The sequence below is a fragment of the Dasypus novemcinctus genome, chromosome 11 (genome assembly GCF_030445035.2).
Source record: "Dasypus novemcinctus isolate mDasNov1 chromosome 11, mDasNov1.1.hap2, whole genome shotgun sequence".
NCBI classification, from domain to species: domain Eukaryota; kingdom Metazoa; phylum Chordata; class Mammalia; order Cingulata; family Dasypodidae; genus Dasypus; species Dasypus novemcinctus.
The window spans coordinates 49961780-49989577 of NC_080683.1; the positions used below are offsets into that span (position 1 = coordinate 49961780).

The 27798-nt window shown below is 36.6% G+C and overlaps 1 protein-coding gene across 1 annotated transcript in view; it reads left to right on the plus strand.

Annotated features, from left to right (window-relative positions):
• Nucleotides 1-8150: 8150 nt before the first annotated feature.
• The window catches only part of MEI4 (meiotic double-stranded break formation protein 4), a 290904-nt gene continuing 271256 nt past the window's right edge, over nt 8151-27798 (plus strand). Inside the window, exon 1 of the mRNA XM_012520930.1 lies at nt 8151-8382. Coding sequence (XP_012376384.1) covers nt 8151-8382 — 232 coding nt within the window. The remainder of the gene's footprint in view (nt 8383-27798) is intronic.

Genomic DNA, 27798 nt, shown 5'->3' on the forward strand with positions numbered 1-27798 from the left:
TGATTAGTTCCTGTGTTCTAGACCTTCATGTAAATGCAACCTTAGAGTGTATATACTTTTGTGCAAGTGTTTATTCTCAGTATAGTATTTTTAGATGCATCCACAGTGTTGTATGAATCAGTGAATTGTTTTATTGCTGAGTAGTGTTCCACTGTATGAATACTCCACATTTTGTTTATTCCCCTATTAATAAATGGACTATTTCTAGTTTATAAAGTTGCTATAAATATTCTTGTACAAGTTTTCTTGTGACATGTTTTCATTTTTCTTGAGTAAATACTTAGGAGGGGAATTGTTGGACCAGAGTGAGGTACATGTTCTATTTTATAAGAAAGTGTGAAACCTTTTCCAAGAAGTTCCTTTTCCAAAAGATTCTGGACTTTCGGTCCTCTCTCCCCTGGTTAGGGTTCATCTCTCAGGGCTTCCTATTGCTTCTTCCCAATCTCAGTTGTAAACTATTAGGCAAATGGCTCATCTCCACCTGAGATGGCAAGATAAGAAGTGACAAAGTTCTCTCCTCTTTTGTGTGTCTTCTTGAGTGAGTGTCCATTTATATCGACCCACCAAGGGGGTGGGGACTCAACCTGAAGCACACCTTGTTGACTTGGGCAAATAAAGCCCTAATCTTAATGGTAATTTAATCAAGGGTCCTCCAACTGAATCCAGTATAATCAAATGTTATCACACCTAGAGGAATAGATTAATTTACAAACATAATCTTCCTCTTTTTGGGATTTTTGATTTGATCTGTATTAGACAATCATATTGTATATTTATAAGGAGAATTTTGCTTTTTCCTTCCCATCTGTGTGACATTTTGTTCCTTTCTGTATTACAGTGATTGTTACTTCCAGTACAATATATAATAAAAATGGGAAAAGTAGATATTCTTGTTTTGTTCCCAATTTGAGGGACAACATATAGTGTTTTGTCATTAAACATATTAGCTATAAGTTTTTGTAGATGTCCTTTATCACAGTAAATTCCCTTCTATATTTAGTGTGCCTAGAGTTTGTAATCACTAAGGGGTTTGATCTGAACTGTTTTATGAAGCTATTAAGATACTTATAGGTTGCTTTTTAAAAATTTTTAATATGTTGATTTAAGGTGATTTTTTTCTTAATACAATCGTGCATTTGTGGGAAACACTCCCATCGGTCATGGCTACTTTATTTTGGAGTTATTGCTAGAATTTTGTAAACAAATTTTGAATCTTGTCTTCACAAGAGATACTGCTTTGTGCTTTTTACGCTTATAATATGGCCACAATTTTGGTATCAGGTTTATACCAAATAAAATAGACGTACTCACTCCACCCCATACCTCATTATACCAATCTATATATATCAAAATTTAAGACAAGTTGTGATGTGTCTCCTCCTTTTCAGTTTATCATAAAGAGTTGGGATGTGTTCTATCCTTTGTCTTTTGAAATATTTTCTGTAAACTTGCTTTAAGTTCTTCTTTGATTAATAGAATTTATTTATTTAGGCATGGGATTTGTATGTGTGTGTGTATGGCAAAGTTTTTAATGCAAATTCAATTTCTTTAATAGATGTAGGGTTACTTGGATTTTCTTTGTCTTCCTCTGTCAATGTTGATATGTTTTTCCAGAAATTTGTTCATTTCATTTTAGGTTGTCTAATTTATTGGCATAAATTGTTCATAATTTTTACTTTATTACCTTTTTTGTCTGGAGGATCTATAAAGTGAAAGCCCTTCTTTGATTCCTGATATTAATGTGATTGGTATTATTTCTCTTTTTGGTCATGCTGGTTGTTCATTAGTTTTATTTATCTTCAAAAGAAAACAACTTTTGCCTTTTTAATTTTTATTGTCTTGTTTCCCATCTAATTGCTGTCTGGTTTTAGCTTTATCTTTACCTTCTTTCTATTTCTTCTGGAAATCAATTTTTGTTTTTTTAAGGTAGAAATTTAGGTCACTGAGTTTAAAGCATTCTTCTTTTATTAAAAAAAATATTTAAAGGTGTAAATAAATTTCCCTTTACAAACTCTTAAAGCTGTCTCCCTCACATATTGATATGTTGTGTTTTCATTTTCATTCAATTTGAAATATTCTCTAATTACACTCCATAACTCTTCTTTGACCCATGTTTTATTCAGAATTGTGTTTCTAGACATTTTTTTTTGTTGTTGTGCTTTGAGGACATGTATACTTGTCAGTCTTTTGAAATTTATTGAGAATTATTTTGTGGTTCAGCATGTGATCTGTCTTGAATGTCTCATATGAACTAAAAAAGAGAATGGATGTATTCTGTATCAACAGGGTATATAGTAGTCTATAAATGTCATCAGATCAAGATGCTTGGTAATGTTTTTCAAATCTTTGTCATCACCATTATCATCATCGTTATCATTATTTTTCAAGGTCTAGTTCTATCAATTATTAAAAAGAAGTTGTGTTAAAATCTGCACATATCATTGTGAATAACTTTTTCCATCTTCAGAGTGTAGCCTCATAAAAATTGAAATTTGTGGAGCTTATAGATTTAAGTAGACTTTTCAGACATTTTTGTATATCCTATGAACAATATATGTGTTTTGTGATAAAGATTATGCCCATACTAATGTGAGATACCAGTGTAATGAGGAAATAACTGTACTTATAAATTTTTAATACTACTAATAATTATTTTAAAAATACATGTTCATTGTAGGTGTCAACACCCTTTTCCTTCTGTGGATTTAGATAGTGGAAGATAAGTGCTGCTGATTGTACCATATCTAAATGAGCCTGCATCTCTGGATCAGTGTTTTTTTGCTAACTTATAAAATACATGTGATGCATTTTTCCTTGTGAAATTGTGCAATATTACTGGCCAGAATAAAAGTATTTCCTATGGCAAAACAAAGAAACAATGAGGAATTGAAGTTGTGGGGGCATGCAAAGGAAAAGAAAAAATGTTGAGTGACTCTGCAGACAATTAAAATCTAAGATTAGTTAACTCTTCTCTAATAAGAGAAAAATGATAAATACTTTTGATGGGAATGAAACAGACAAAAAAAAAATCCTTTCATCTTTACAAGCCGCCTGTTATGCACACACTCTATATGCTGGAAAGGGTTTTTAAGGCCCCCTTAGCAATTAAAGTGGAGAGATTCGAAATCTTGAATAACTCCTGATTCTTTTCTATAAGTCACATGATGTTACTCTTTTGAGCACTTCACAGAGTATGTGCTCAAACTAAAACAATAATTAGAGAATTTGTCAGCTGTATCTAATTTAAAAATAATATCCTAGACCTTGATTAAGCTTTACTAAAAATAATTATCTCTAAAGTAATTGCAGTATCATACTGTCTTGGCATTACCAGAGCTCTGCTATGTCCTAGATTGCTGTTTGATATCATATTCCACCAATATGCTCCAATTGTTGCACATTCCACCACCATATCTCACAGGACTTCCTCCTGCGCCTTCCTGTACTCAGTCTTTGTCTTATCATATTCATCTCAGTAAGTTAAATAATGCTCATTCACTGCCCTGTAGTTTCTTGCTTTACTGACCAAGACAAGTTGTATTATAGGGCTTACATAAGATAAAATATGGCTTTCTCCTCTATAGCTTACCCTTTGACCTAAACCTGCATGTAAGTGAGATGTTCTTATTACATTTTCTTTATTCAAGAATTTTTTGGTAAAAGTTTAAGGGTATACTGTAGAGAGGGATAAGTTTAGAGAGTAGACACACTGGAAGTAGTCAAGAAAGGATGTATTACGGAAGAGGGACAGATGTGAACTAATTAAGCTCCTCTTTAAGCCAGTTCCCCTAGGATGTAATTGACAAAGTTTTACTGACCAGAGCCAGGGTTGAGAGTTGTCTACACAGCTCTCTGCAGTTGTATAATCTGTATGGATATACTTGTTCATTGATCCAAGTATTTAGTGAGTGCTTCCTAAGAGCCAGTCTGTGTTTCTGACATTGGCGTACAGTGGAGCATAACTTATTGGAAAGTTTTCTGCCCTACAGCCAAAATCCAGAGGGCCCTTGAGTTAGGGAAAGGAACAACAAATGCAAGAACCCATTGGATGGGGAATGCAGGAGCATGGAACCACGTGACAGCCATGGAAAGGTCTGAGTGGAATTAAAGGGGAAGTTAACTGAGAAAGCAGTCTTCATTCCATTAACTGTTTCCTCATTTCTGAAAGTACTTTGACAGTTTAAAATTTCTGAATATGTTTAATGTGCTATTCTTTCATTCTGTGCACCCTCTTAGCTGTTGTTAAATTAATGATATGTTTATGGTTGAAGGTATCACAGAATTAAAGAGAGCTCTACAGGCTGGGGCTTCTTAACACAAGCATGGAATGGCTGATATAGAACTCAGACTTCATTCTAAAACCCATGCTCATTTTTCCAATAATTTCTACTTTGAAAATTGTGGAACAGAGGATGTTTCTATAGGATCAGTATTAAGGCATTTTTTCTGTCTTATGCAGTATGTTTTATAATGTTTATTGTAGAAAGTTTAGAAACTATATAAAAGTATATATAAGAAAGTGAAACTCTTCAGTCTTCCTCAACTCATAGTCTATGGTTGAATTTTGGAGAAAATCTCTAGTCTGTCTTCCTCTCTCCTTCCTTCTCTCCCACCATCTCTTCCTCTTATCTTCCCTCCTATCTCTTTCCCTTCCTCCCTTCTTTCTGTCTCTAACTCTATCACTATATCATTTCCTGATTATCTGTGGATTTTTTTTCAAATTGTTTTTATACTGCTTATACTGTTAATGTTCTACTCTTCATATTACATGAGAAATATTTTCCCAGAATTTAAGTATTTTCAAAAATCTGTTCAGTTCAAATTTCAGACATGTCACAATCTAATTAATGCTTCTCTATTAGATGTTGAGGCTGGGGATATTTTTTGGGAGGGTAATTATAAACTTGTAAGATTCACGTATGGGCATAAAGTTTTATATGCAGCTCTGATCATTTCTTTAAGAGAAAAATATTAGAACTTGTATTGCTGGGCCAAAGGGGGATAAATATTTTGAAGGTATATGATACATATTAGGGAAATATTCCCCTGAATGGTTGTCCAATTTAAACTCTCACCAGTCTTTCATTGGAGTGATCTTGGACCCTTTAATTTATAGAATTTTCATCAGTGATCTAATGAACTAATTTTTGAATTCAGGATTATAATTCAAAACAGTTTTGACAGTTCAGAGAATTGATTAGTTAATAGCAAATTAAAGTTCAGTAGAGGAAAATGAGGGCAAGAGAAATAGGGCATATTAAAAAGTGCCAAAATTTTGTTTGCAAAGTAGCTGTTTCTGCAGGCATTGTCAGGGGTCATAGGGAATGCTGTTAGATTTTTCTGTAGCCCTGCAGGGGCTTCTTATGGTAAGGACTGTTCCCAAATAAAAAGAAAAAGGAAAGTCATTTGAACCGATGTTTTATTTTAAAAAGACTTAGAATTTTTACTTGAAACTGATAAGAATTCAAATATACTAAATACCTTCTTGTGGAACATTGAATGTTCATTTTAATTATTTACTCTAATTATTTAAGCATAATTTGAATTTTAAAAAGAATTCTGAAAGTTACTATTGAATTTTTTCTCAACTAAACAGAGAATATGTGTGGGAAGCTCACTACTTTTTTCCATGAAATTTAATGGAAAATAAATTGTTACCTTGCAAATGGTACTTTGAAGATATAAATATTGTCCTAAAATTTAAAAAAAGGCATATATTTCAAATAAAACAATCATAACATGAGGCAGCAACTTAAAATGTCTAGTTCTGGTTGGTTGTAGTGCTGTGACTGTTTTGAATGTAATTTATACCATACAAGCCAGTGGCTAGCATCTCTATTAGCAAGTGTTTCTGCCCATTGGTGGCACAGTTCTAATTAATGTTCACACCAGTGACCCTGGGAAACTTACCATCCAGAAGGACTTTAAAATTGATCTTTTTCTGATGACTGATATTCAGCATGCTGTTAAGGCTATTAACAAATCATGTACAATGACTTAAGACTCAGAACGTTTAATTAATCAGCTTGCTTGAATCAATTAATTAAATATCTGCAAGGTGGCGGGGAGTTTACTGTGTTTTTATTATCCAGAGAACTTTTCCCTCGTGAGTTTTTTCAGCCTAGACATGATAGAATGTCAGATCCTTTTCTAACCAAAACATCTTTAAATAGCTTAAGTATTATTTCCTTCCTGCCTCCCACCTCTCCTCCCTCCCTGTATAGAGAGGATCAGTCTGCTCTGCATTCATGGTACTTCTCAGAGAGCACTGAATATATATGCTTCCCTGCTTCCCATTGCTGAAACAACAGATGGAGAATGAACCACCTGAATGAAATGGTTGCTGTGAAAGCTAAAACTAGTGGAACTATGATTCTAATTCGTTTGCCTGTTTTAACAATATTTCGTCCTTGGTGTATTCTACAACTGTGGGAAGTTGAAAAAAAATTGCAGCTGTACTTTGCTTTTGGAATCTATTTTTGTTAGATGTATTTTTAGGATTAGAAATTGATAACATTTTTGCAGAAAATTAGGAAAATGTACAGAATTATAAATGAGAAAATAAAAATCATTCATAATATAAGAAAATAAAAATTACCCATAATTCTAATTGTAAATCCTCTTTACATTTTTGTATTTCCCATTTTTTACATCATTTAGAGTCCCATATGTACAATTTCATGTCATTCATCATACCATAAGCATTTCCTTGTGCTATTAAAAAGTCTCTGAAAATCCTATTTTAAATGGCTAAGTAATATTACTTTGTATGGTTATACTGGTATTTACTTAACTATTTAATTGTTGGTTCCAGTTTTCAATACTTTAAATAATGTTGTGGTGACCATATTGTATACACCTTTTTGTGTTTACCACTAATTATTATAAAATGGCATTATGTTACATATTGCATTTGTTCAGTGAAATTGTAGGATATTGGATATACATACATTGTTGTGGATGGGAAGAAATCTGAGAAATTTGTGTATGGTGGTGTATAATCTGTTCTTTGAAGGATGCACAGTCAGTGCTTTGGCGGATTAGGAGATTTGGAGCATCTAAAGTGGAGAAAATTCATGAGCAGAGTTATGAGTGGGAATGAACTTGGATTGTGTGTATCTGTTTATATGGGAGCATTTTGACCACAGTGGACAGAAAGAATTGAGAAACTGAAGGAAAAAGTTTGAAATGTAGGGCAAAGAATTTGAACTTGTATTAGTAGTATAGGGATGGAAACCAAAGTTCCTGAATTTTTTAGACCACTGTACCTTTAGTTATAGATTAAACATTTTTATTTAGCACATATTATGTGCAAAGCCCCATGATAGTCCAATAAGGCAAGGGGCAATAATGCAGTAGGAGGTGCTGATATTAAAACAGAATGTGCAGTGTTCTACCATGTTTACCACATAAGCACATTCGTATTGTCAGACTGTGACAAAATTTCGGTTTGGAAAAATATGATCACAGTAGTAGTTGGAAATCTTTAGAGGCTCAGAATCAGAGCATGAGCCCAAGTTAAATGTTGCAAATATCTAAACGATGATCCTCAATATCGATTGGAGAGGGCCGGGTAGATGCAGGATAGCAAGTAAAAGTCCATTTAGGAACATGGTGTTGAGAAGCAGGGACCCAATACTTAGCAGAATGGGTTGTAGGAAAGGAAGACCTTAAATTTAAATAAATAATTTAAGTTAGTGATTCTGATTATCCAGTGGATTTTTTTCAAAATGTAAAAGTCTCAGTCCTACCCTAGATTTGCAGAATCAGAATTTTTGAGAGATGGGACCAGATACATATATATTTAAAAGGCTTCCTAGATAATTCTGATGTATACCTCTGGTTAGAAGCCACTAAATGAATTAACTTCTGTTTTTTCCCTAAGTTTTTCCTAAGTCAAATTGCTTGACTATTATTTTGAACCTTAATATACTTAATATGCCATGTATTCATTTTTCTTCTGCACATTGTTCTCATACTCTTTTCAGTTCCTGAGTATTTTTTTCTGTTACATGGTACCAAGCTGTATGATAAACTTATTAATTAGTATTAATTAGCAAAGTCAATTTGGAGGAACTGAAATATACTGTAAAAGTTAAAGGGAATTTCTATAACTTTTCTCTTATTCAATGGTAGGAACAAAAGTCAGGATGGATGTTCAGACATGGTATTTGAGAACTTCGAAGCTGGCTCTGGCCTTGGCCATTATCCGCTCTAAACCAGCTGATAAAAGCAGCAGAGAATACACGGAGCACCTTGCAAGGGTGGTGTCTGGGCAGGAGTCTAAGTGGAGATCAAAAGTTGAAGCTTTGGAAGCTGAAGTTCTGCAACTACGTCAAAAACTTCTTCTGAACAGGATTTGTTCAGGATCTTTTAAGAATGGTGAGTATATGAAATCAACTATCAACCTGATTTTCAGCCTCACAGTTAATTTACCAATTTATTATCAAGACACCAAATTGTCTCGTTTCCTTGAAAAGTGGGTTTCTTCTTCTTGCCCTATATAGATTTTTTTTTTACTTCCAGCCATTTATTTTATTGTCACTTTCTAATGAATAGGGCTATATTAGAGATTGGGGTGAAATAAGAGAATAAAATTGTGTAAGTGAAGACAATAATATTTTAAGCTTATTGGAGAAATTCTTTTAAAATAGCATTATTTAACCTTATTATTTTGCAAACCATTTTAATTTTTCTTTTATATTAGTTATTTCACATAGCAGTCATATATCCTGCTGTGATATATATATGGGCGACGAGGGCCTTAAAATACCAGGGCAGTCACAGTCCTGGCCATTAAGTACCCACTATTCCAGCAGGGAAAACAGACCTATAAATAATAAACCTGGTTGAAATAAATAGATCATTGAGATATTGACAAAATACAGTGGAGGAAGCCATTCGTCCAGTCTGGTTGGTGGGGAGGCTTCTCAGGTCAGGCCCTGAGGGGTCTGTCCACTAGTCAGTGAGATGGTCACAGAGTGTCCAGCAAGAAGCAGGAGCATGAACTAAGGCAGAGACAAAGGAATGGAGAGTACAAGCCCTTTACGGCAATGCTAATGCTACATTTCAGAATGACCAGAGTACCCATAACCTGATGGAAGGGCTGGGTGGTAGAGATGAGATGGGTGAAAGGAAGAAAGGTAGGTTGGGACCGGATTCAGAAAGGCCTTGAATGTCAGCCTAAGAAATACTTTATTGTGTTCCTCATCAGTAAGTTGAACATGTAATATATGATCTCCACTTGTGATAGTAAAAGACTACACTATTCATAATTACACTAGGGGAGTGGATGTAGCTCAAGTGGTTGAATGCCTGCTTCCCACATGCTATGTCCTGAATTTGTTCCCTAGTACCTCCTAAAAACAAAACAAACAAACAAATGAAAAAGCTGACTCTCATTGGGAAGCAGATACAGCTCAGGGGTTGAGTGCCTCAGTCCCATGTATGAGGTTCTGGTTTCAATCCCTGGTACCTCTTAAAAATAAATAATTAAAAATAAATAAATTAAACTAGAGCAGGTAAAAACCAGGACTTGAGCAATCTGGGACATATGGTCATCCCATTCATCAGGAACCATGGAAATATTTTTTTCTTTATTAGAGAAGTGGGTTTATAGAACAATCATGCATAAAATTCAGGATTCCTATATACCACCCTATTATTACCACCTTGTTTGGTGTGGAACATTTGTTAAAATTGATGATAGCACATTTTTATAGTTGTACTATTAACTATAGTTTATGATTTAACGTAGGTTCACTATTTGTGTAATTCCATGAAGCTTTAAAAAGTTTTTATTCTTTTACCATATATACTAATCTAAAATTTCCCTTTTTAATCTCATTCTGATGTATATTCCAGTGTTGTTAATTATGTTCACAATGTTGTGCTACCATCACTACAATCAATTACAAAACATTTTCATCATTCTAAGCAGGAACCCTGTACATTTGAAGATTTAAATTCCTATTTCCTATCCTCAACCCAGCCTCTGGTAACCTACATTCTAGATTTTGACTCTTATGAGTTTGCTTTTACTATTTGTTTCACAAGAGTGAGATTATACACTATTTGTCCATTTCACTCAACATCATGTCTTCAGGTTTCATCCATGTTGTCACATGTATTAGGACTTCATTCCTTTTAATGACTGAAAAATATTTCATTGTATGTATGTACCATATTTTGTTTATACATTCATTGGTTGACAGACATTTGGGTTGCTTCTATCTTTTGGCACATGTGAATAATGCCACTATGAACATTGGTTGGCAAATATCACTTTGAGTACCTGCTTTCAGTTCTTTTGGGTACGTACCAAGTAGTGGACTAACAAGTAGTATGATAGTTCTATGTTTAGTTTTCTGAGGTACTGTAGGAGTTTGATATAGTTATGAACTCCAAAAATAGATATTAGATTATATTTGTAAACTGGTCTGAACCTGAGCATGATTAAATTATGATTATGGCTTTGATTGGGCCACATCGGTAGGGCGTTGAGTCCCCGCCCCTTGGTGGGTGGGGACTGGGGACTGACAGATAAAAGACATGGTAAAGGACAGAGTTGGAGTATTGATGTTGGAGTTTTGATGCTGGAGTCCTGACCTGGAGCCCTGGGAAGTAAGCACACAGAGGAGCTTGGTATAAGGAAAGAGAAGCAAACCCTGGAAAGAGAGGACTCCAGGAAACCTGAACCCTGGCAGACGTTGGCGGCCATCTTGCTCCAACATGTGGCAAGACTGGTGAGGGAAGTACCTTATACTTCATGGCCTGGTAACTGTAAGCTTGTACCACAAATAAATACTCTTTATAAAAACCAACCAATTTCATTGATTTGGCATTGGTACCCCTTTGGCTGACTAATACAGGTGCCTCCAAACTGTCTTCCATAGTGACTGTACTGTTTTACATTGCCACCAGCAATCAATGAAGGAGTATTCCTATTTCTTCGCATTCCCTCCAACTCTCCAACTATTGTTATTTGCTGTTTTCCTTTTTGCTTTAATTTTTAAATTTTTTTTTTATAACAGCCATTCTTTTGGATGAAAAATAGTATTTCATTGTGGTTTTGATTTTCATTTGCATGACGGCTAATGATGTTGAACATCTTTTCATGTGCTTTCTGGCCATTTGTATATCTTCTTTGGAAAAGATATCTATTCAAGTCTTTTGTCCATTTTTAAACTGGGTTGTTTGTCTTCTTGCTGTTAAGTTGAAGAATTTCTTTATATATGCTGGGTATTAACCCTTTATTGGCTTTGTGGTTTCAAAATGTTTTCTACCATTGTGTAGGTTGTCATTTTACTTTCATGATAAAGTTCTTTGAGGCACAAAAGTTTTTAATTTTTGAGGTCCTATTTATTTTTTATTTTGTTACTTGTGCTTTGGATGTAAAACCTACGTAACCATTGCCTAACATAAGGCCTGAAGATGCTGAAGATACTTCCCTGTATTTTCTTACAGGCTTTTTATAGTTCTAGTCCTTATATTTAGGTTTATAATTTATTTTGAGTTTTGAGTTGATTTTTGTTTAAAGGTGTGGGGTGGTGTCCTACTTATTATTATTTTTTTTATTGAAGTATATCACTCATATATAAATATACATAAACAATAAGTGTATAATAGTAGTTATGAACTTACAAAACAAACATATATAACATCATGCAGGACAGTCATAACTCACCTAGCTACCAATAACTTGCATTGTTGTTAAACCTTTTTAACTAATGATTAAAGAGCATTGTCAAAATAGTACTACTAACCAAAGTGTTCTTCCTCCAACCAACCCTATTATTATTATCTTTATATCATTTATATATGAAAATTAAGTATATAGTAAAAGTTATGAACTTACAAAGCAAATATGCATAACATCATACAGGGGTCCCATACATCAACCCTCCACTAACATCTTGCATTGTCATGAGACATTTGTTACAAATTATGACAGAATATTGTGAAAATCTTACTACTAGTCATAGTCCTTATCTTACATTTGGTGTGTTTTTCACCCAACCCACCCTATTATTATTATTTTTAAATTTTGCTCCACTTTTTTTTCTTTTTTTATTAAAGCATGACTTATTTATTTATTTTTAATTATATTTTTTTGAAGATGCGTAGATCACAAAAAATGTTCCATTAAAAAATATAAGAGGTTCCCATATACTGCTCCCCCCACAGACACACTCCTTTCACATCAACAACCTCTTTCATCATTGTGGCACATTCATTGCATTTGGTGAATACATTTTGGAGCACTGCCAAACTGCATAGATAATAGTTTACATTATAGTTTAAACTCTCCCCCAATACATTCAGTGGGTTATGGCGGGATATATAATGTCCAGCATCTGTCCCTGAAATATCATTTAGGACAACTCCAAGTCCTGAAAATGCCCCCACATCACATCTCTTCTTTCCTCTCCCTGCCCTCAGCATCTACCATAGCCACTTTCTCCACATCAGTGCTACAATTTCTTCCATTATGAGTCACAGTAGTTCTACAGTAGAATACCAGTAAGTCCACCCTAATCCATATTTTATTCCTTCATCCTGTGCACCTCAGCAGGATCCCAGAGACAGCCAAAGTAGATACAGGTACTGGTGCTCTTGAAGGATATGGAGATGCACAGGTTCAACGGTCATGGCAGATGGCTCTGAAGTTCAGTGCCTTGTCAATGGGCCCTACTTTGAAATTTGTGTTCGTGAGTGTGGTGGATTGGACTCAGATGTGACCTTTCTATACATGCCTCTTCTGTCACTTTTACTGAAACTGTGGTTGGTGCTGGGGTTGGTGTATACTCAAGAGACTTGAATCTCTGGACTGGCCATGTACCAGCTGGGCCCTAAGTCTCAGCAGAGTTGTAACTCCTACTCTCTGGTTCACTGGACTTACCCAGGTCAGCCAACAGGAAGGTGTGAAGATGGTCAGCCACCACACCAGGGAACTGAGAGTGCCTACAACTGCAAGCAGGAGAATCACGTTCATCAACCACGTGGGATCTAAGCCCCCTCTTGATATAGCAGTGGAGTGGACATCACCATCCCAGGGTCCACAGGATGGAGGAATAAAATATGGATTGGAGTGGACCTATTATTATTTTTTAAATATATTTTTTATGACAGAAGTTGTAACTTATAAAACAATCATGTGCATGTGCAGAATTCCCAAACAACACCCTTCCGTCAGCACCCACACTGTGTTGGAACGTTTGCTACAGATAAGATAATATCATCTGATTGTTACCATGTCCATAGTATACATTTGGCTCACATTTTCCATACTGCCTCATAATCAACACAGTATATCTTTTGCATAGATGCAAGAATATTATATTATTACTGTTAACCATAGGCCATATGTCACTCCACCTGTATTTTTCCATGCTTCTCCATATTCTCAGCACCCTGCAGTAGTGATATACATTTGTTCTAGCTCACAAAGGACACTCTTGCATCTGTACCATCAACCACAATTCTCATCCACCTCCTGGTTTACTGTGTTATTCAGTTCCTAGATTATTCTCTAGCATCTGTCAACTGGCATTTACATATATAGACTACCATTTTCAGCCACATCCCCATTTATAAACGCTGTTACTATGTGTTTCCATCCACTCTATACATTTCCACACTTTTACAGTAAAGCTAATTAAAACTTCTACATACATTAAACATCAGTAGTCCATCTCAGTCTTCCTCTTATCTCCTTTAAGAATTCACCACCTACCACCAGGTCTTGAAGATATTTTCCTACAATTTCTTCTAGAAATTTTATGATTCTTGTTTTTATTTTTAGGTTTTCAAACTATTTTGAGTTAATTTTTGGATAAGGTGTGAGATAGGGGTCCTCTTTCCTTCTTTCAGCTATAGATATCCTATTCTTTCAGCACCATTTATTGAATGGACTGTTCTGCTTGAGTGGTGTGGATTTGACAGGCTAGTCAAAAATCAGTTGACCATACATGTGAGGGTCTGTTTCTGAACCATCCGTTTGTTTCTGTTGGTCTATCTGTTTTTATGACAGTACCATGCTGTCTTTACCACTATAATTATGTAATATGATTTGAAATCTGCAGATAAGGGTTCACTTTTTCTTTTTATGATGTTTCTGGCTATTTAGAACCCCTTACCCTTCCAAATAAATTTGATGTTCGTGTTTTAAAATGTTTTTTTATGCTGGTGGAATTTTTATCGGGATTGCATTGAATCTCTTTATCAATTTGAGTGGAATTGATGTCTTAATGATATTTAGTCTTCCAATCAATGAGCATGGAATGTTCTTCCAGTTATTTAGGGCTTTTAAAATTTCTTTTAATATTGAGTTGCAGTTTTCTGAATACAAGTGCTTTATATCATTGGTTAAGTTTATTCCTGACTATTTGAGTTTTATCTGTCATATTTTATTTTCACCACTCTTTTGACAATTTTAGTTACTTTTATTGATACAAACTTCATTTCTAGACTCTCTTCCAGGGCTCTCTCTCCTGTCTTTTCTTTTCAGGCTCCAGCACACCCTTTAGTATTTCCTGAAATTCTAGTCTCTTGCTTAGAAATTCTCTCAGTTTCTGATTATCTGTGAATATTCTAATCTTTTTGAAAGACAGTCTTGCTGGATATAAGATTCTTGGCTGGAAGTTTTTCTCTTGTAGTATCTTAAATATATCAGACCACTGTCTCTTGTGACCATGGTTTCTGTCAAGAAATCAGCAGTTGATCTTATTGGGTATACTTTATATGTTATGCATTGCTTTTCTCTTGCTGTTCTCAGAATTCTCTCTTTTTCTTTGGCTTTTGACATTCTGATGAATATGTGTCTCAGAGTTGGTCTATTCAGATTTATTTGGATGGGAGTATGTTGTGCTTCTTGAACACGGATGTCTATGTCCTTCAATAGGATTGGGAAATTTTCTACCATTATTTCTTCAAATATTCCTTCTGCCCCTTTTCCCTTCTCTTCTCCTTCTGCGACACCCATGACATATATTTGCACGCCCTTTGCTGTCATTTAGTTACCTGAGACCTTGTTCAATTTTTTCCCTTTTCTTCATCTGTTCTTTTGTATGTTCACTTTCAGAGGCCATTTCTTCAAGCTCACCAATCCTTTCTTCTGCCTCTTCAAATTTGCTATTATATGATTCCAGTGTTTTTAAAATTTCACTTATTGCACCTTTCCTTCCCATAAGATCTGCTATTTTTCTATGCATGCTTTCAAATTCTTCTTTTTGCTCATCCAGTGTCTTCTTAATATCCTTAATCTCTTTAACCATATCATTGAATTTATTAAGATTTGTTTGAAAATCTATGATTAGTTGTCTACACTCGTTTATGTCATCTGGAGGCTTATCTTGTTCCTTTAACTGGGCCATAGCTTCCTGTTTCTTGGTGTGGATTGTAATTTTTATTGGTGTCTTGGCATCTGGCTTACTAGAGTATTTATTCTGTGTGCAGTTTTTCTCTTTAGTTTAGGGCTTCCTGCCCTTTCTCCCTTGCTGGTTGTGCAGTAGGAGCCAAGGTTGTAATTGGTGCTAAAAGCTGTGGAGACTCAAGGTGCCCTCATTGCACCAGGGACCAATGAAGCTTCTCCCAACTTTCTTTGCCAGGGGTAGGGACAGAGTCACAGCTGTGTGGAATAATTCAAGTCATGCATGCCTAGACTCTGGTTGCCCAGAGACACTGATGAAGCTTCAAGTCCCTTTCTCCCATGCCTGGGGTGAGGATGGAGCTGCAGGTGTGGGCAGTAATCTATGCAGTGTGGATCCAAGATGTCTGCAGTTACCCCAGTAGACTTCTGATTTTCAGTCTGTGCCAACCAAAGGTACCTGCAGTTACCTAGACAGGCTGGTGCAGATCCCGGCAGCCTTGTCCCTGCCAGATTCAAGACTGAAGCCTAGTCTAGGGCTGCAGGCCTATGTGGGTGAAAGAAACTGGTTCCTTTTGTCACTGTGATTTTCAGTCCTGGCTTCCCCTCACACTGGGGGTAGAGTCAATATGGTGGCACTGGCCTCTTTCTGACTTTGGTCGATTCATACTCCAGCTCTTCCCAGGGTTGACTCTTTCCACATCTACCAATCATAGCTAAAATCAGCAGCCAGCGGTCTCCTCCCCTGTTTTTGGGAAATGGAGCTTCCAATTCCAGCCATTGAATAGCTCCTCGGGTGGCTCATACTGCCAGAGAAGGGCAATCACTCTCCTCCATGGCTTGGCCAGTAATTTCCCAGAGAGGCTTGCGCAGGTTCTCACAGCTTTCTCCATGCTGGAGGTGGCACTGGAGGCTAGAACTGCAATCTGATCTGGATGGAAGGAAGCTGGCCCCTACCAGCACTGTGATTTTCAGTCTGCCCGACTTCCCCTCATGTCAGGCACGGAGGTAAGATTGGACTCCTGGCCTCTTTCTGGCTTGGGCAGGCTCAAACTTTAGCTGTTCTCATGATTATACTTTAGCCCGCTGAATTTACTCATCAGTAGCTGAAGTTGGTGCCCAACCATCTCTTCCCTTCCTGTTTTTGGGATGGAACTTTCAATTCCAGCCGCAGAACAGCTCCCGAGGTGGCTTGCGCCTCCAGTGGAGGATGGGCACTGGTCTCTGTGGCATGGAGTGCTCTACTTATGAGTCTTCTCTGCCAATGGGCAATCTCTTCCTTCCATTCCTTCAGGTATGTTGCAGGATGCTCTTCTGGCCTCCTGAAGCCCCCAAATAGGTGCTTCAGCTAGCTCCAGATAACTCTGGATGTTCACTAATTGCCCTGTAGCAGGAGCTGACTCTAGGAGTGCCTTACTCCACCACCATCTTGCTGGTTGTCCCCTACTTCTTTTTTTTCTTGAAAGCAGAGATCCAGTTTTTCCAGCACTGTATATTGAAGAGATTGTTCTTTCTCATGTTGTTGCTCTTTCTCTTTTGTTAATAATCAGTGTTCATAAATGTGAGGATTAATTTCTGAACTCTCCATTTAATTCCATTGGTCTATATGTTGATCCTTGTGCCAATACCATGCTGTTTTGATTACTGTTGCTTTGTAATAAGTTTTTTTACGCTTTTTAAATTGAAGTTAATGGATCACAAAGAACGTTAACATTAAAAAATATTTTTAAAAAACATAAAAAATCTAAAAGGTTCCCATATAGCCCACTCCCCACCCCCTCACCCCATCATTTTTGTAAATTGTATTTTTTTGAAGACATATACGTCTCAAAAAAGAAGTTACATTAAAAAATATAAGAAGTTCTAGTATCCTCCCAACACCCTCACCCCACTCCTCCCACACCAACAACCTCCTCCATCATTGTGGCACACTCATTGCACTCGGTAAACACATTTTGGAGCATCAGGAAGTGTGAGTCCTCCAAATTTACTCTTATTTTTCAAAATAGCTTTAGCTATTTGGTGCCCCTTACATTTCCATATAAATTTGATGATTGGATTTCCCATTTCTGCAAAGAAGTTGTCAAAATTTTGACTGGGATTGAATTGAGCATTTAAATTGCTTTGGGTAGAATTTACATCTTAATGATATTTAGTCTTCCAGTCCATGAACATGAAAAGTCCATTGTTTTACCTAGGATTTCTTTGACTTCTCTTAGCGGTGTTTTGTAGTTTTTGAGTACCAAGTGTATTATATCCTCAGTTGTATTTATTCTTTGATATTTTATTCTTTTAGTTGCTATTGTAAATGGATTTTTCTCCCTTGATTCCTTCTTCAAATTATCCATTGCTTATGTATAAAAAGACTCCTGATTTTTGGGTGTTGATCTTGTATCCTCACCATGTTGTTGAATTAATTTATTAGGACTAGGATCCTTATTGTAGTTTTTTCTGGATTTTCTGTATACAGGATTGTGACATTTTTAAATACTTTTGTGAATCTGAAAAAGAAAATGATTGTTTTTGAACTAATCCATTCCTGTGGTTGTAAAAGGGCCTTTTGATTGTATTAAATTCAATTGAGGGTCTTTTGATTAGATTACTTGATAAAATCACTTTCGGGCTTTTGAGGAGACTATGTCAGTGAGACTTGTATCTCTATCCCTCTTGTTGGGTCTCACATAAATGGAGATGGAGTTACAAAAGAAAAGGGAGCTCTGTCATTTAAGATGTTCACCTACAGCTATGGAAGGGCAGAGACGCCCTGAGAGACTGAGAGAGGAGGCCCAGAAGGTGTCCAACCCTATGCCTTGTTGCCTACAGCTGAACTCCTGGAGATGGTGAGCCTGGAGCGGAAGGCAGGCACCTCAGCAGAGATTAGTGGCCCTCTTGCTTTGTCACATGGCTGGATACCAGGATCAACAGTAGCTGACTTTGGTGAGAAAGCATCACTGATTTGGACATTTCATGGCCGTGGAACTGTAAACTTTTACCCCCAAAAAAATCCCCGTTATAAAAGCCACATAATTTTAATGCTGTGCATCAGCAGCCCTTTGACAAACTAAGACAAGGATCATGTCATCTGTAAATAAGGAGAGTTTTGCTTCTTCCTTTCCAATTTGTATGCCTTTTATTCCTTTGTCTTGCCTAATTGTTCTGGCAAGAACTTTCAGCAAAATGTTGAATAATAGTGGTGACAGTGGGCATCCTTATTTTGTTCTTGATCTTAGAGAGAAAATTTTATGTCTTTCACCTTTTAGGACAGTAGTTCTTAACCTTTTTTGTTCCACAGACTGCTTTGCCAGGCAGGTGAAACCCATGGACCCCTTATTAAGTCCACACTATACTGTGTATAATTTAATAAATATATCACACCTGGGCCAACATGTCCCCACAAGAATAATGTTTTTTTTGAATTTCAATTCAAGCTCATGGACGCCTTGTTAAGAACCCCTGATTTAGGAGGAAATTAGATGTAGGCTTTTCATATATGTCCTTTATCATATTGAGGAAGATTCCTTCTATTTCTTTTTTAACAAGAAGGAGTGCTGGATTTTGTCAGCTGCCTTTTCTGCATTCATTGAGATAATGATGTGTTTTTTTTACTTCATTGTGATAATGTGTGTTACATTGATTTTCTTACTTTCAACCAGTCTTACATATCAGGGATAAATCCCACTTGATCATGTTATATAATTCTTTTAATATGTTATTGGATTCTGTTTTCTAGTATTTTGTTGAGGATATTTGCATCTATAATCATGAGAGATGTTGGTCTGTAGTTTTCTTTTCTTGTGGGATCTTTATTTGGCTTTGGTAGGAGGGAGATTTTGGTGTCCTAGAATGAGTTAGGGAGTATTCTTTTCTCTTCACTTTTTAGGATGTGGAGTTATATCTTCTTGGAATTATGGTAGAATTACCTTATGAAGTCATCTGGTCCTGAGCTTTTCTTTATTGGGAAGTTTTGATTATTGATTTAATCTCTTTGCTAGTAATTGATTTGTTGAATATTCTGCTTTTTCTTGAGTCAGTTTAAGTAATTTGTTTTTTCTAAGAATTTGTCCATCTCAACTAGGTAATGGAATTTATTGTATTATTGCTGTTCATGTAGTATCCTCTTAGTCCTTTTTATGTCAGTGGGGTTGGTAGTCATGTTCCCCTTTTCATTTCTGATTTTAGTTATTCATATCTTCTTGTCTTTATTTGTCAGACTAGCTAAAGCTTTGTCAACTTTATTTATGTTTTCACAGAACCTTATTTTGGTGCTAATCCTCTCTATTGTTTATTTTTTATTTCATTTATCTCTACCCTAGTCTTTGTTATTTCATTCTTTTTTCTCCCTTTGGATGTAATTTGCACTTCCTTTCCTAGCTTTTCCAGTTTTCAGGTTAGCTCCCTGATTTGAAGTCTTTCTTCTTTTTTAATGCAAGCATTTAGAACTAAATTTCCCTCATAGCACTGCTTTTTTTTGCATTCCATACCAATGTATGTTGTATTTTCATGTTCATTTGCTTCAAGAAATTTCTTAATTGTGCTTCTGATTTGCTCTTTAACCCATGTTTTAAGAGTATATTTAATTTGTGAACTTTTCATTTCTCCCTTCATTAGATTTTTAGCTTCATTCTCTTCATTCTCTCAATGTAAGACTTCAATATTTTTGAATTTGTTGAGACATGTTTTGTGAACTAATATATGGTCTGTCCTGGAGAATCATACATGTGCACTTGAGAAAAATATGTCTTTTTTGGGGGGGGGGGGAAGGTTAACTGTTCTATATATATCTATTAAGTCTAGTTGGTATAGAGTATTTTTCAAGTCTTGTATGTCATTATCTTCTGACTAGATGTTCTATCCGTTATTGATAATGGTGCATTAAAGTCTCCTACTATTAATGTATAATCACCAATTTTTCCCTTCAAATCTGTCATTATTTGCTTCAGATATTTTGGGGCTCTGCTGTTTCATGCATGTATATTTACAATTGTTATATCTTCTTGTTGAAATATCCCCTTTATCACTATATAATGATTGTCTTTTTCCCTAGTAAATGTTTTTGACTTAAGTCTATTTTATGTAATATTAATATAGCTACCTAAGCTCTCTTTGGGTAACTGCTTGCATAGTATATATATTTTTTTATCCTTTCACTTTCTGCCTACTTGCATCTTTGAATTTAATGTGAGTATTCTGCAGACGGTATATACTTGAGTGTATTAGTCAGTCCAAGGGGTGCTGATGGAAAGTACCAGAAATCTGTTGGCATTTATAGAGGGTATTTATTTGGGGTAGGAGCTTACAGATACCAGGCCATAACGCATAAGTTATTTCCTTCACCAAAGTCTGTTGCCATGTGTTGGAGCAAAATGGCTGCTGATGTTTGCAAGGGTCCAGCCTTCCTCTTCTCTCCTCTAGGGCTCCATTGTCCCTGTTTCTTTCAATATCAGCTGTAGGCTGGGATCAGTGTCATTTCTTTCCAGGCTCAGCTGCTCTGTTCTTTCCACAAGGTCAGCTGTAGACTCTAAGGCTTTCTCTTTTCTCAGGCCTCTGCCATGTCTATGAAACTCTCTCTATTCCTCTGTGTTTCTCTCTTGTGTGTTTACTTCCTGGGACTCCAGCATTAAAACTCCAACCTCCCTCCTATGCGGTACAGTTTCTCTTTGAGTTTCCCATCTACCAAGGGGGCAGGGACTCAATGTCCAACTGACTTGGCCCAATCGAAGCTTTAATTATTATTTAATCAAGTAAAAGTGAAACCTCTGAATCCAATATAATTTAATATGCCCAGAGGAAAAGACCAGTTCACAAACATAATCCAATATCTATTTTTGGAATTAATAAACAATATCAAGCTGCTACATTAAGTCATACTTTTTTATCCATTCTGCCAATCTCTGCCTTTTGACTGAAGTGTTTAATCTACTTACATTTAAAGTCACTACTGATAATACACATCTTTCGTCTGCCATTTTGCTATTTAGTCTTTTAATCTTACAGATTTTTTGTCTCTCACTTCCATTAATTCCTCTTTTATAGTTATTTAAGTTATTGTTTGACCATATTGAGTGCCTTCTCATTTCTGTCTAGATGTATTTTCCATTGATTTTCCTTGTGGTTACCATGGAGTTCAAATTTAACATCTGTAGCAGTTTGATATTATTGATGAATTCCAAAAAGAAATATTGGGTTATGTTTGTAAATTGTTCTTTTCCTCTGGGCATATGAGATTATATTGGTTTCAGCAGTTTACTTGATTACTTAAGTAGACCTCTTGTGTCAGTAGGGTGTTGAGTACCCATCCCTTGGTGTATGGGGACTCACAGATAAAAGGCATGGCAAAGGACAGAGTTGGGGGTTCTTAATGTTGGAGTTTTCATGTTGGAGTTTGATCCTGAAGCTGAAGCCCCAGGCAGAAAGGAACCCTGAACCCAGAGAGAAGCAAGACCTGAAAGGGAGGAACCCAGGAAGCCTGAACCCTTGCAGATGTTGGCAGCCATTTTGCTCCAACACGTGAAAACGGTCTTTGGTGAGGGAAGTAACTTATGCTTTAAGGCCTGTATCTGTAGGCTCCTACAGATATAGGTATTTATACTCCTATAAAGGGTAAAAATACCCTTTATAAAAACCAACTAATTTCTGGTATTTTGCATCATCACCCCTTTGGCTGACTAATACAAATCCTTAAATATAAAACAGTCATATTTGTGTTGATACCATTATAATGTCAATAGCATGTACATATACATTTCCTATATCCCTTCATCCTCTATCTTTTTTGTACTTTTTGGTACTTAGAACTTACATATTTCTACATTGAATGTCCAAAATCTTAGATTTAACATTATTTTTTATGGATTTGCATTTTAACACCTGTAGGAAGTAAGAAGTAGAGTTACATACTAAACAGTACACTACAGTAATACTCAAATGGTTACATTTACCACAGGTCTTTTAATGCTTTGCTGCTTGTAACCACTGTCTACTGTCCTTTCCTTTCAGTCTGAAAAATTCCCTTTAGTATTGCTTGTAGTGTAGTGGTGATGAATTCCTTTATCTTTTATTTATCTAGGAATATCTTAGTCTTACCATTTTTTTCCCCAAAGTTTTGTTTTTGTTTTTTTATTCCCCCCGCTTGCTTGCTATCTGCTCTCTGTGTCCATTCACTGTGTGTTCTTCTGTGAGTTTGTGTTTATTTTTATTTATCCCCCCACCTTTGCAGCTTGCTTGTTGTTTGCTCTCTCTGTCCATTCGCTGCATGCTTTTCTGTGTTTTCACTTATCTCCGTTTTGTTGCGTCACCTTGCTGAGTCTGTTCTCCAAGGTGCTGGTGGGCTGGCGACTCTCTGCAAGCGTGCGCGCGAGCCTGCCTTCACAAGGAGGCCCTGGGACACAAACTCATGGCCTCCCATATGGTAGATGGGAGCCACCCACTTCCCTCTCTCCTTCATTTTTGAAAGAAATTCTCACAGGATGTAAGATTATTGGTTGGCAGTTATTTTCTTTTAACACTTAAAGTATTTCATCCCACTGCCTCTTGCCTCTGTAGTTTCTGATGAGAAATTGACACTCAAAGTAATTGGGACTCCCTTGTACATAGCATTTTGCTTTTCTCTTGCAGCTTTCAGAACTCTTTCCTTCTTCTTTCCATTCAATATTGTGATCAATATATGGTGGGGTATAATATTCTTAGTGTTTATCTTGTTTGGTGTTCTCTGGGCTTCTTGGATATGCATATTCAAGTCTTTTAATAAGTTTGGTAAGTTCTCTGTCATTATTTCTTTGAATCTTTTCTCTGCCTACGTCTCTATTTCTTGTCCTTCTGAGACTCCCATATTGTATATATTTGTAAGCCTAACGGTGTTCCAGGGTTGTCTTTGTCTGTTTGGCTTACTTTTTTTTTTCTTTATGCTATTCAGTGTGACCTATTTCAATTGTCTTGTCATCAAGTTTGCTGATTCTTTTTTTTGCCAGCTCCAATCTTTTCTTGAAATCTCCCAGGAATTTTTCATTTCAGTTATTGTGGTATTCAATTCCAGTAGTCCTGTTTGGTTCTTTTTTAAAATTTCTATCTACTAACATCCTCATATTGCTTATTCATTGGTTTCCTGATATCATTTAGTTCTTTTTCTTGTTTTCCTTAATCACCTTGGACATTTAAGTTGATTTTTTTTAAAGGTTTTGTTTGATATGTCCACATTCTCTTCGTCTTTGGTGTCTTCTATATTTTTATCCTTTTCCTTTGGATGAGATATACTTTCCTCTTTCTTTCTTTGTCTCTTTTTTTTTTTTTTTTTTTTGGTACACCCTATATATTTTAATAATTTAAAATGTTAACTTCGGAATTTATTCCATGTGGTGTTTATTTTTTGATTTTGTAAACTTCTGGTGATATAATTTTTCATGAGCTTCAGCCCTTCTATCTGGATGGTCTGCCCAAGGCAAATGAAGTATACAGGGTTTTCTTGTCTTTCTGGTCCTCTCTCTTGTCCTGGGCTTCTGCTGCTTAGTTGTTTTGGAGTTTGGTTGTCCTCTCTATTTACTAGGAGGCAGAACTCCCTCTCTTGGGTGTTTGATGTAGGCAGATCTTTGTGCCAGACTGTCTGTCTCTGTCATTTCTTACAATTTTTTCATTATCTGAAGCTGCTTTTGCCTTCAGGGCCATTCTGGGAGGAGGGGCTCTCCTGAGAAGACTTTCTGAATCAGCCTTTTCCAGCCAAAACAGAGACAGGAAACAATGATTGTGGTGCAGACCAGCTCCAAAGTGCCCAGTGAGAGGACCAGGAAGGGCACCAAGAGCCTCTCAGTCAACTCCCTAAAGCTAAACCTTATGGGGCTGCCCAGTAAATGCAGCCCCCAATCAGCTGTCCTTTGCAGCCCTGAGGAGGTGCAGTGTCCCCAAGTCTCCAGGGCCTCCATCCCTGTCCTGGGCAGGTTGAAACAATGGTTGCTACAGTGTTTGTCTGTGGTATGTGGAAACAATGGCGGCCCTCAGTGCTGGGCCCCAGGGATCCAAATTTCCTAATCAAAAGCTGTGATCACTGATTGCTTGTATCTATTCCTGGTCTTGGGGAAGAGGATCTTTATGTCTCTTTTTGTTGACAGTGAGCTAGCCTGAGGCTGGATCCCATGGGCAATGGGCACCAGTAGCTGCTGAGCCAGGAGAGCAGTTTATTCTTCTTTACTGTAATTTATCATCCTCTTCCTTCTGCTCTTCCCTGGATGCTGTACAGTGTTCTTCTGGCCTCCACAGTGTTAAAATAGTTGTTTCAGACAGTTTCTGCTTTTGAATAATTGTTTTCGTGGAAGGACTGAGTTCTGGATCTCCCTACCCTACCATATTCCCACAATCCTCCTAACTTTCTTAAACATGGAACTTTTTTTGTAGCAAAAATGTTTGTATTCATTCATATTGTGACTGAGAAACATAATTCTGGTGATCTTTTAAAAATGTGAATCAACTCATGCTACTCCTGTGTATATAATCTTCCTTGGCTTCCTGTTATGCTTCTTGTGAGATCCAGTCTTTGAACTACATTCTATAAGGCTGAGGGGTAATTTCACTCTATTCCCCTCTCCTACCCCTTCTCATACACTCTTCTCCTTGTTCACTAGACTCCAACCATGATGGCCTTCCCCCAGCCCCTTGGAACATTGCTATCTTCTCTTCAACTCTCTATGTAGCTGATCTCTTCACTTCCTAGAGGTTATTTATCCTTTTTATATGTATATATATTTTTATTTTTAAAGAAACTTTAGATTATATTTATGTTACATCAGCTATATAAGGGGTTCCCATATACCTCACTGCCTCCTCCTCCCACACTTTCCCACATTAACAGTGTATTTAATTAGTGTGGTACATGTGTAACAATTGATGAACACATATTGAAGCATTGCTACTAACCATGGATTATATTTTACATTAGAGTTTACACTTTGCCCTGCACAATTTTTTAGGTTTTTACAAAATGTATAATGGCCTATATCTGTCATTGCAATGTCATGCAGGAAAATTCCAGTGTACAAAGAATGCCCCCGTATTACATCTTTACTTTCCTCTCCCTCCCCTCAGAACCTCTGATGGCTCTTGTCTTTATATCAATGATACAAGTTTTTCCATTGCTAGAATAATAATAAATCTATTTTATGGGTGGAGACCCACATAATAACTAAATTCATTTTGAATTCCCATCCTGGAAAGTCCTGCTACATTCTCAAATAGAGGGGCAAGAATTCCCTGGCTACATGGGCAGTGCCTAGTGAAGGAGAACAGACCATTATGCCAGGCCCTTGATATTGATATTGTAATTATGAACCTTTTTTTGTGAAATTGAAACTTAGCCTAACACATATTGCCTAAGAGTTACTTCCTGAAAGCCCCCTTGTTGCTCAAATGTGGCCTCTCTCTAAATTAAACTCAGCATATAAATGCACTGCTTTCCCCTGAGCATGGGACATGACTCCCAGTGATAAACATACCTGGCACCTAGGGATTATTACCAAGTGCAGACTAGAGATGCATCTGGAAAAAGACCTTGTCCAAAAGAGGGAAATATTAAATACAAATGAGGCTTTATGGCTAAGAGGTTTAAAAGTGAGTTGAGAGATCTTTCCAAAGGTTAAGCCTTATGCACTGCACAGTAGGGTCTCATTGACTGCCACAATAAACAGTGCCTCAAACAGCAGGGACACTGAGAGCGCTAGAGATAACCATATACTATAAGCAGGGCAGACAGTCTCAGGAATTCAACACTCTTGTCAGTGGGCCTTACTTTGGAACATATGCTCCCCAGTGTAACAGAATTAGACTCATTTATAATTTCCCTACACTTGACTCTTCTGCTCCTTTTATTTGAAGCTATAATTAGCACTATACTTTTTAAATATATGTTCCAGAGACTTAAATCTTTGTTCTGTTCATATGCCGGTTGAGTCCTGAATCTCAACAGATTTGCAACACCTCCTCAGTTCACTGGACTCACCCAGACAAATAATAAACGGTTGGTGATGTACAATGCCCATTCCAGCAAGTGTAGGTTGTCTGCAATGACAAGCCTGACAGTTCCATCCATCTGCCACATGGGACCTAATTCCCCCTCAATCGGAGGGATGGTGGGCATCGCTATCCCCAAATCCCCAAGATTGAGAAATGAACAAACACTAGAGGTCATTAATTCTTAAAGACACTTCCTCAGTGAGGTCTTCTCTAACTATGATATCTCATAGTATCAGTCTTCCCATTATTTTTACCTAAGCACCCTTTACAAATTATTTGGGTGCTATGTTATCTTCTGAAAGAGAGTCCAGGTTCAGTGAAGAAAGGGTCCTTGATTTATACAATGCCCTGCCCAAAGCCTGACACATAGAAATTGTTCAATAAATAATTGTAAAATCAAGTGTAGCATAAAGGATGGCTTAGAGATAACAGTGATTGGAGACAGGGAGACCAGCTTTTAAACCTTTTACCAAAGCCCATGTGGATAATGATAAGCTGAATTTGTTGTATGATAGTGAGAATGGAAAGGAGGAGAGATTTGTGAATGATTTCAGAGTAGAAATTCTAGACAATTGTGAATAATTTCAGAGAATAGTTAAGGAAGATAGAGGCATTTGGGATAATTGCAGTTTCTAGCCAGATTTATTGAGTTGATTGTGATGCTTTGAATCCAGATAGTAAACACAGAAATATGTTTTATAGGATAAGATGCTGAGTCTAAATCTGAGTATATGCTAATCCCTGGATATACAGGTATAGAGAGACCTAGTAGGAGGGTGGGTGAGGGAATGAGCAGGCTGGTGATACAACTTAAGGTTTAGGATTCACTGACTTTTAATAGTTAAAGTCATAGATAAAACTTTGAGGGACAGTGGAGCTTTGGTAGGATTCCTGTGGATACTAACATTCTAGGCATAGACAGATGACAAGGCACTATCATAAAGAGTGACTTTCTTGTTAATAGTGTACCAGTGCAGTGCACATATATATGCAGGGTGTAATAAGGCACTCAACTTTAGTTGGGGGGAATTATCCAGAAAACCCACTAACCGAATATCTAGATGTTGCTAAAACCCCATTATTGTGTGAGTGAAAAGAGTATTAGAAGATAGCCACATTTTAATCCTTCTAGAGTTTTTCTTTGACATAAATGAAAACATGTAAAAATATCCAGTAAGGTTAACCTATGACCATCATTAATGTCTGTGATACTCCACCGTGTTGTTTACCATCAAAGGCCTATTTATAACACTGATATAATGGTGTGTATTGTTTGTAACATGAATGTGCCTAACAGTGAAAGCCTGCATAACAAATTGTTCTTACACTAAACACTTTCACTTACAGTGCCTGTGAGAGAAATTTTCAAAAATCACATATTTAAAATCAGTTCTACTCACAGCATGAGTTGCAGGTAATGTGTTTCAGAGAATATGCTT